The 10,428-nt window shown below is 39.3% G+C and overlaps 1 protein-coding gene across 1 annotated transcript in view; it reads right to left on the bottom strand.

Moving 5' to 3' along the window:
• Nucleotides 1-913: 913 nt before the first annotated feature.
• The window catches only part of PHEX (phosphate regulating endopeptidase X-linked), a gene marked incomplete at both ends in the record, with an annotated part of 195,140 nt that continues 185,625 nt past the window's right edge, over nucleotides 914-10,428 (bottom strand). The window contains 4 exons of the mRNA XM_082864021.1: nucleotides 914-1,016; nucleotides 4,270-4,346; nucleotides 8,369-8,473; nucleotides 9,518-9,583. Coding sequence (XP_082720147.1) covers nucleotides 914-1,016; nucleotides 4,270-4,346; nucleotides 8,369-8,473; nucleotides 9,518-9,583 — 351 coding nt within the window. The remainder of the gene's footprint in view (nucleotides 1,017-4,269; nucleotides 4,347-8,368; nucleotides 8,474-9,517; nucleotides 9,584-10,428) is intronic.

The raw sequence follows: 10,428 nt of genomic DNA, 5'->3' as shown, positions 1-10,428 counted from the left end.
ATTTTCTCGATGCCTACTCATTTCAGAAACAGGAGAATGCACATATATGCGGATAACAAGACAATCAGGAACTGGACTGAAGAGAAGTATCCAGCAGATGACATAATCTCCAAGGTTTGGGCAGACTAGATCAAATTTTGGAGATGTCATTTCTTAGTGTCCCCACTGTTGCGTGACTAGGTGTTTTGGCTTCTTCTGGGACTTACAGATACAACCTTGTCTTTCTATTTGACGAACTCAAACCTTTACCAAGCAGCCTTTCTGCCAGCTTTGCTCATGCTGACTTGAACAGGGCAATAAGCTACACCAGATACAAGCTGTGAGGCACGTTTTCATGCCAACAGACTCCAAAGCTGAAGGCAAGAACTTCATCAAATATTGTAAAATGAGAATTCAACATATTTCTAATCTAACTACCTTAGAGTTAATCAACGCTATGTAATGACGATGTGTGAAATCTCACAGTGTGCTCCACAGTGCAGAAAGACCTCCCAGGTATCCTCGCACATGTCCACATCACTGAGGGTTGCAAGCGTAATAGGCTGAATTTTCTTCTGGATACGTTCTACTTAGGGCCCCTGCAAAGCTGTAGATTAAAATGATATGGACCACTTAGCTGTGGCTTACACACTAAAATGGACAACAGCAACAATTCAGCAGACAGCATTTTAACAAAAGTAGCCTAGGGACTTATTATTGTTGGTTTGGTTTTCTATAGAAACATACTTGATTCGATTTTTTGCATTCCATTTTTTTAAGCCTTACAACTCTGAATAGATACTGTTTAGATCTAAGCAATACCCAAGTAATGAAGATGCATCAAAAATAAACAACCTCAGGGGAACACAGGCCTAAAGCAGTAGGTGATGAGCACTGCACAACTCTCTCAGGATGGCATAAACCAACAGTCCAGCTACCAGAGTCGGCAGGAGTCCGTGCCTCTGTTCATCGTGGAATTGGATGGACAGTTAAAAGCCTTCTGGAATTCTTCAAAGTTGCTAACTGCACCATTGACCCTGAAAAAGATATGTCAAAGTCCATGTCATTTAATTCTTACAAATCAACAGGTTCTGGATAAAACTGTATCATTATATTGTTTGATATGATGTTGCATTCATTTAATCTGTTTACAGGGAGATAACTGAAGCCCAAAATGGTTAAGTAAATTTCCAAAGAAATTAACAGAGCCGAGACTAGAACCAGACAAATGCTATTAATCTTCCAAATATCTTCAAATTTCTATAAACTGTAGGATCTACAATTCCTATAAATTGTATATAGGGTCGTACATTCCTATAAATTCACAAATTCCTACAAACTAGAAGATTTACCAATACTTAGCTTTTCTAACTATTTTTTAATTTAACTTTTTAAGGAAGATATAACTGATAGAGAGTATACGCATTTAAAATGTAAAGCTCATTTAGTTCACATGAATACACCCATGTTACTACCACCCAGATCAAGACATGGGATATTTCCAGCACCTAGAAGGCTCCCTTGTGTGCCCTAACAGTAGCACCTCCAAGCATAACTACTAGTCTGACCATAGATTAGTTCTGCCTGTTTTTTAACTTCACATGAGTGGACCACATAGTATGCACTCTTTTGCCTCTGACTTCTTTCATTCAGTATTATGTCTGTCAAGATTCATCCATGTTGTTGCTATCTTTAAATTACCTTTTTTTTTTTTTTTTTTTTTTGGTACGCGAGCCTCTCCCTGTTGTGGCCTCCCGCTATTGTGGCCTCTCACATTGCGGAGCACGGGCTCCGGACGCGCAGGCCCAGTGGCCATGGCCCACGGGCCCAACCGCTCCGCGGCATGTGGGATCTTCCCAGACCGGGGCACGAACCTGTGTCCCCTGCATCGGCAGGCGGACTTTCAATCACTGCGCCACCAGGGAAGCCCCTAAATTACCTTTTTTAAAAAAAAACATTTTATTTATTCGGCTGCTCAGGGTCTTAGTTACAGCACACGGGATCTTCACTGCTGCGTGCAGGATCTTTAGTTGCGGCATGCGGGATCTTTAGTTGTCGCACGCGAACTCTTAGCTGCGGCATGTGGGAGCTAGTTCCCTAACCAGGGATCAAACCCGGGCCCCCTGCATTGGGAGCACAGAGTCTTAGCCACTGGACCACCAGGGAAGTCCCTAAATTATCTTTAAAGAACTCTTTCAATCTACAAAAACACTTTTTATAAACTCCTATTATGTTTGAAGGCTCATATTTACCTAGAATTTGGTTTATGCAACCATAAACTAATGAACGGTGTCTAGCTGTTATTGATGAGTAATGCTTTACTGGAGTTAGCTCCAAAATCTGGTGTTCTTGCAAGTTCCCTGACTGCAGTAAAGACTGCGGATTCCTACTCAGCACTTTGATTCTAACTGCCTTTTGGAAGTGGTATTTCCATTGTGTGATTTCTGCTGCACTCAAAATCTACAGTTACCGCAGAGATCACTAACAAGCCAGGAAAAAACCTCCCCCCTCATCTATTTCTTACTCGACTGCATGTTCAAAAGGCTGACTAGAGACAGCATTCTCGGCCACTGACTGTTTCTTCCCTAATGACTTTGTTCCCTATGGGCATTTGAATGAATATAATGGCCTGTATCCCCGAATCCCCATAACCTCTTGTGTTTTAGCTGGGATGTATGGGGAGGGATGCAGGTTTCATAGTATGATTCACCCTGGGAAAGTGTTAAGGATAGAATTTAGCTGACAGTCAGTAAGTATACTCTGCAAATTATCAGCTAAAATCCAACATTACAGGCAACTAGTTAGTAAAAGGAAATTAGTTTTTAAAAACTTATCTGTTGAGTAATTAATCCACTGTGTGGTTTCATCTGCACCATTTGTCAGTGGAATCAAATTTTAGTCCATTAGAGACTGTCAGCATTCTTGACAGTTTAGCCCAGTGGGGGAGAATTTCTAACACAATGATTAGATTTTTATGCTATTGGGTAATTTATAGTCAATTTCTGAAGCATTTCTAAGGCAAGGCTTTGGGAATAAGACTTTAAAACAGGAGAAATTTTAGATGACTTTCCTGCAATATGCTAATGGATTCATTTAAACATTAAATATAAAGATATCCAGATGTAATATGTTCTAAGTAAAGAACAAATAAATACAAATTATTACGGTTTCTTGCATTTACTATTATAACTCTCTCCCCTACTATAGAAAATTTCCCTCAAACTATGCTAGAAACCTAGCATGGGTTAAGTAATATTAATCTTAATTTTATTTTTACTTAATATTTTATACACTCTGACAATTAAATAAGATTGTAATTCATAATTCTTTTCCCTTCATATATAAGCAATTGTTTCAAAATATGACTCAAACTAAAAGCCAAAATATAGAGCTTTTGCCTCCAGATATGAATTACAATAGCTAAATATCACTATATATCCTCCTTGGTGCTCAGAGCTATTCAGAAAGTGGGCACTTATTCATGTCTGTTGGTTGGCTGTATGAAAGAACAAGAGGCATTAAATAGGATATTCTACAACACAAATTAAACCAGAGCTCTAGGTGTTTTAAGCCACAGTGCATAAGATCTCATCCTTATCTAAGAAAAGAGACTTTTGGCCCATGTTTCTAAAAAGTAGGCAGTTGGATAAATCAAACATGCCAGTTTACCGAGCACCTGTGGTGTGCTCAGGGCACCCATGGATTGCTGCCTTTCAAAAATTGGAAGATAATAAATGGGAATTAATACTAAAGCTATGATTTGGATTCTAAATTACCTTTGGAGTCTTGTACAATCTCATAGATCTCTTGATACTAGAGGTGTGTACAAAAGCCTACTACTGAAATTTAGGTGAGAGAATGCTAACTAAACCAGCTTCCTACTAATTAAAGAAAAGATGCTTAGTTTCTGTTTGGCCAGATTTTTTTGGGGGGCCGGGAAATGGAGCTATCACTGTTCACAATGCAGGCTTTGGTCAGATCACCTATTTTAGACCCCTGGGATGGCTGGGTAGGGGAGGAGATGGAGATGCGCAGTTAAAAACTAGTGTCACAAGGGCTTCCCTGGTGGTGCAGTGGTTGAGAGTCCACCTGCCGATGCAGGGGACACGGGTTCGTGCCCCGGTCCGGGAAGATCCCACATGCCGCGGAGCAGCTGGGCCTGTGAGCCAAGGCCACTGAGCCTGTGCATCCAGAGCCTGTGCTCCGCAACGGGAGAGGCCACAACAATGAGAGGCCCGCGTACCGCCAAAAAAAAAAAAAAAAACTAGTGTCACCCATGTGCCTATTTACCTAAACTGAGGGGGGCTGTGAGCACCAACTTGGATTTGTTCTCGGGCAGCTTCTGGTCTGTAGGAATTGCACCTCACCTAGAAGAGAAAACATCCCGATAATTATGTTTCAATTACACATTTTCTACTGCCTTAACTGCTCCAAATTATACTGAAGAGTAATTTTAGACTCAACGGATGACAAGCAGTTTTAGTAGATCAGATAACACCTTCATCAGTAGTAAGATCTATTATTCCAATTCCCAGAGTAGAAAGTTTTATCATTGTGAATACTTCCAGAATTTGAGTAAATTAAGAGAGGTTTCCAAACAAATGCTTTAAATCAAGAGAACAGCAGATGTGTCCAGGAATCAACCAATGTGTTCATTCAGTTAACATGCTTGGAATAGCCCTTATCAAATTTAACCACATTCGTTTGAATCAATAAAATGAATCAATCATCCATTATTGAATATGGTCAAGAGAAGTAGGTATTTTGCACCCTGGGTGCTTTGTTTGCTTCATCCTAGTTCAGGCCTTGGATAGAAGGACACTGCTCCATCTCCTTTGAAGTTAGGCATGGCTATATGACTTGCTCTGACCAATGAAATGTGAGCAGAAGTGATATATGTCACTTCCTGGCAGAAGCTTTAAAAATCTGGCAGAAGTTTTAAGAGTATTAAGAACAATTTAAGATGCTACAATTAAGGGCCAGTGCACATTTCCTTGTATTTCTTCCCTACTCCTATGGTGACCACGGAAGCACATGTGGAGATAAAGACTCCAAAACCCAGGTCCTTGAGTAGTAACTACGAGCAGAGCCCCAGTGCTGACCCATGCTGGACATGGAACATGGACAAGAAAAAACCTTTCCTTGCACTGTCTGTTCATGTACCCTCACCTACTTAATCCTGATTTGAACTGTGTCTTGAAATATGATATAGCTTGACATATGACTAGGACTAGGAAACATGAATATGATGGGGGGAATTCCAGGTGGAGGAGAAAATGGAAACAAAGACACATCTGAGAGAAGAAAAAGCAAGACAGTCAGCTTGGCTGGACTGTGTGGTGCATAGTGGGCAGCAATGGGAGACCAGGGGAGGGTGAGGATAGGGCCAGATTTCTGAAGTCCTGAGCAAGAGGCTACAGTGTTTAGACTATATTTAAACATTGGTTTTGAGCACAAAGGTGATAAAAAATATATATTTTTAAAAGATTTATCTGGCAGTAGTTTGAAGATTATTTATGGGCCCCAGGAAGGTTCCCAATGAATGTCTACTAAATAAGTAGCAATGAGAAGAGAGAGAAGAAGGATAAGAAGAATATCTGAGGAAAAACTGACGGGTCACAGAAACTACAGGGATACAGGAAGCAGCAAAGGTGATACAATGCTATTGCTTTATTGCTTTTGATGAAGATAAACCAACCGTCACTGTGGTTCTGAATTTGACTTCGAAGATGTTTTTGTAATGGGAGTACTTAACTTCCTCAGAAGCTAGCTAAGGTGAAGTTGTTTCTCACAATTTTACCCCACTTTTTCGTATGTTATTTCCTCTTACATTCTTACATTATTATGTAGTATTGTCTTTGCTTCATATATCATTGATGAGATTTCTAAAAACACATTTTTGTTCTTACTGTTTTCCTAGTATCTTCCCAGGAGAGAAAATAATTTTACTCCTTATAAGCAGACTTATTTCAATGTATAGAAGGTTGAAAATCTCCTCAATCCGCTAGTAGGAAAAGCTCCAAGATAAATTTCTCATTAGTAATATAAAATATCTTGTCATTTTTTTCTTAATCTCTTTAAAGTAAGTCATATATAGTTTTGAAATTTTATTTGGAGACATTTCAAAACTATGACTGTAACGTTGATATCAGTTAATTTACTTCATCTACTAAGATGGACCTTAAGTTAGAAAGTAAGAACCTAAATAAGAACTGACAGACCTTGTACTTTGTCCTCTAGAGTAGAGGACAGCAAACATTTTCTGTAAAGGACAGATAATAAATATTTTAGGCTTTGCAGATCATAAGTCTCTGTTTTAACTACTCAACTCTGCCACTGTAGCACAAAAACAGCCATAGACAATGTGTAAAGTATAGAGCATGGCTGTTTTCCAATAAAACATTATTTACAAAAATAGACAGCAGGCAACATATGGCTCACGGGTTCTAGTTTGCGAATCCCTGCTCTAGAAAGTTCTAACTATATCTGTGTTCTTATTTTAGATATCTGGCCCAGTACTGACCCAAAAGAAAGTCTCCTTAATTGAACTGTGTTAATCTCAGTATTTCCAAGCAATTTAGCTAAAAATGTCAAGTGTCTTCAATATACCCAGCCTCTTTGCTGGATGCTATGGGGATAAATAAGAAGTGCATGAAGATGTACGAGCTATGAAGATAAAAGTAAAAGTCTTTTACATTTTGATAACAATTAAGTATTCAACTGCATGGTAATGAAGATAAATGCAAAGGAGTTGGAGATTTCTTTTTAACGAGAACTGGAGTCCTTGGGGAAGTTTGTGGAAGATGCGGAGGAGGTGGAACTTGACATGGATCCTGAAGGTAAAGATGGAACTGAATAATCTGAGGGGGAGGAGTACAAAGGGGGTCGTCACTTTGTAGAAGGAAAATCAAAAGCAAAACCACAGACACAATAATGAACAGAACGTTGTGCGGTGGAAGTGAGGACACCTGCCGGCTAAGTGTGAGTCTGGTGGAGCTATGGGAATTTAGAGTCGGTTGGGTAGAGTTGGATAAGACTGAGGAGAACTTTGAAAGGTGTTCGGTCTCAATGTGGTGGGCACTTGGGAGCCACTGCAGTTCTTTCGGCAGGTCAGTAATGAAATAAAAATGCTATTTCAGTGGCATGTAAGACAGACAGTGGTAGAAAGACGCCGAGGTCAGGAAAACATGCCATAAGGCTGTTGGGATAATCCAGAGTAGACGAGATCGAGGCTGACAGTCTATAGATGACGAAATAGGGTAATGGGGAGAAAGGGAGGCTGAATCTGAAGAGCAGTTAAGAGGATGAAACATCAGCTTTTGGGACACATGTCATAAAAATGAGGACAGGTAAATCAAATAAGACCTAAGAATCCAGGTTTCTTAACCAGGAAGACCCAAAGACTGAGGGTGAGGGTGTGTTGATAGAAGTGAGAAAACTAAAAAGGAAAGTCACTTTGTTGTTGATTCTACTTTTGCTGATGTCAGGTTGATAAATGATCATTTATTTAGTGTTGTCATGTCAGCTTTAAGAAATAAAGACCCCAGACAGATGAGAATTCTTTAGCCAGAGTCAACCGAAGAAGACGTGGAAATGAATGAGCTTACTGAGGAGTGAACGAAAAGAGGAACAGAAAGCTGTACTGATGAAAACTTTTGCCCAGTTTTGAGCATACAGATACAGATTTGCCCACTGTGAGGCCATGCATCAGAACCGTCATCAACCCACCCCAGACTTGTTTGAAAATGAGGCTACATATTGTGACATAAACCAGTGCAATAACCAAATAACAAAGAACAACTGGCACTTGGCTCACTGGCCAGATACTCGAACTCAGAATTGTACCTTATTTAGGGCACATCTTTCAATTTCTGCTCAGAGAGCCCATTAAACTCACAAAAGGGTGACATGACTCTCCTTGCCTTTGTTGTTGTTGTTTTCAGCTCTAGTTGTCTTCACATGTTCATTTGGCAGTTGGGAACATAGCCTTGAGGGTCCCCCACAGGTTGAGAGTGGTGGGGTATAGTCAGCAAATGAGGTGAAGGAGGAGAAATGCAGGAAACCACAGGGCCAAGAAAGCCAAAGAACAAGTCACTAGAAATGGTTACAAATGGTATCAAATACATTAAGAAGTCAGGATATACTAAAAATCAAGTGAGTTACCACAAGGCTGGTAACCCACTTGATAAAAAATACCAATAAACCTTGATTCAGTCAGTTAATTATGTCCCATAGAACATAAAGGTGATATTTGTCCAGAAAATAAGCAGCAAGATAAGACTGCAGCTGAAATCAAAGTTATGCCATTAAACTTTGGTGCCAAACCTTTGATCTAGGGAGCAAACCAAAGCCCCACATCTCATCTTTGATGCCCCTTCCTTGGTCTTACTTGAGCATAACTCAGGAAGAAAAGCTGGCTGTTGGTGAATTCAATGCCGGGTAGGAGAGGCTCCTCAACCCCCTGCCTCTTGTCATTTATCCATTTCCTGTAAGCCTGGGGAGAGAAGTAGAAGAGATGATCTGCTGCAATAATGGCTTTTCTCTTTTCTCAGCCAGTGCAGAGATATTAAATATATCCTCCACCATGTGCAAAATGTAGCCTATCAAGTTTTCCTTTAAGAAAACAAACACCTGGAAATGCAAGTCAACGTTGTATTGCTTAACAGTGAAGCAGGTTCACCTGCAAAAAGACCTTTCACTCAATAGATACCAAAGCAGCTGGGCCAAAGTGGGCACATGTTAAGTAATGCCCCCTTCCCCCAAAAAGCTTTTCTTTGTATTCCTACCAGGGAACAAACAAATCTAACACAATGGCAAGCCATATGGAAATAAATTTGGGGGCCAATCTATGGGCAATTTTTTTAAATTTTGCCAGGTAAGAGGGAAAACTATAATCTTCAATCATCATCATTTTATAAAATAAAGTATATTTTAACTAGAATAGAGGAAAGATATAACCTCAGAATAACAGCTTGGTCTTTACACTGAATGCATTTAGCTTTATGAATGTCTTTCTACATCATCCTCTTATCTTGCTGCTTATGTGTCTTGTTTAACCATGGACCAGTGGATGATGAAAACATTATTATGGACTCTTACCTGGCCCACTATATGAGAACCCCTAGCCTCTGACCGTAATTTAGAAGTTTGGTATTTTAAGAGAAAATTATAAGGAGGGCTACAGAGACTGTACTCAAGAAAACGCCTATGAACCTAGCCCTGAGATTTCTGTAGCATGTTTTAATATTACACTGAATGTACCTTCTGAAAACTATCCTTTAAATACATGATTCTTAATAACAAATATTACTTTTAGGGTGACTTTACTCCCCAAAAAGGAAAAAGAAAGAAATGCAGCCCTATTCATATAATAGAATGTAATAGAGTCAATGGGGAAATATAATTCAATTTACAGAAATTCACAGAATTTACAGAACTCTAACTCCTCAAGAAAATGTCTGTGGTGTAAATTGAGGTGCACCCGTATGGTATTTTATAGTTTAATTTTTAAAATCACAGCAAATGTTGCAGTGCGTACCCTGAAAGCTTGTCGCAGACCTCCATTATCGGCAATATTTTCTCCCAGGGTCCTCTTCCCCTTTACCTAACAAAAAGAAAAAAAGAGTGTTTGACAGCCAACTGTCATTCAGCAAGAGGCATAAATATGATAGCAAGAGAAAGTGCCATATTTTAAAGAGAAAATTGCATTCAATAAATCAGAGGTAGTCACAACATATTGTGAGATGGCAAACTGACCCCAGCAAGGCGCTCCTGAACATAACTTCTGTTTTATCATGGTACACATTTCTTTCTCACCCACCTCTCTATTCTCACCAATTTAGCCAGCCCCAATAAAATGTTAACATATTCTGAGTGACTCTGGTTAAATGGGGAAAAAATAGAAATATCAAGGTACAGATTACTTTCTCTGATTAACTCACCTAATTTGAGTATTCTTTTCAGTGTGCTTTATGTTTCCAAATATCTACCATCCACACAGGAGCAAGGTTTTAAGACCAACCATTACCATTTTACCTTCAGCAAATTCCATGAAAAATTAAACAGAGGATAGTTCTCATGGGGAACAAAAATCCAATAGAAGTAGTGCAGACCACAAGGTCAAGGTTTGCAATATGTATGACAACCAGCCAAGCACAGTGAAGAAATTCTACCAAACATTTGAAGATTGTTTCTAAAACCCTTAAATAGGCTAGGACAAAAAAATATTCTAAACCAAGATGGCCCACAAGCCAAAATCCAACCTCCTGCGTGTTTTTCTACAGGCTGCAAGGTAAGCCTGGATTTAACATTTTTCAACAATTGGGGAGCAAATAGAAAGAAGGATAATATCTTGTTGCATGTGAAAATTATACAAAGTTCAAATTTCAGTGTCCATAATTCAAGTTTTATTGGAACACAGGCACATTCATTCAAATACGTATTGTCTGT

This window comes from Leucopleurus acutus, assembly GCF_964270905.1.
Source record: "Leucopleurus acutus genome assembly, chromosome: X".
NCBI classification, from domain to species: Eukaryota; Metazoa; Chordata; class Mammalia; order Artiodactyla; family Delphinidae; genus Leucopleurus; species Leucopleurus acutus.
This window is presented reverse-complemented; position numbering and strand designations above follow the sequence as displayed.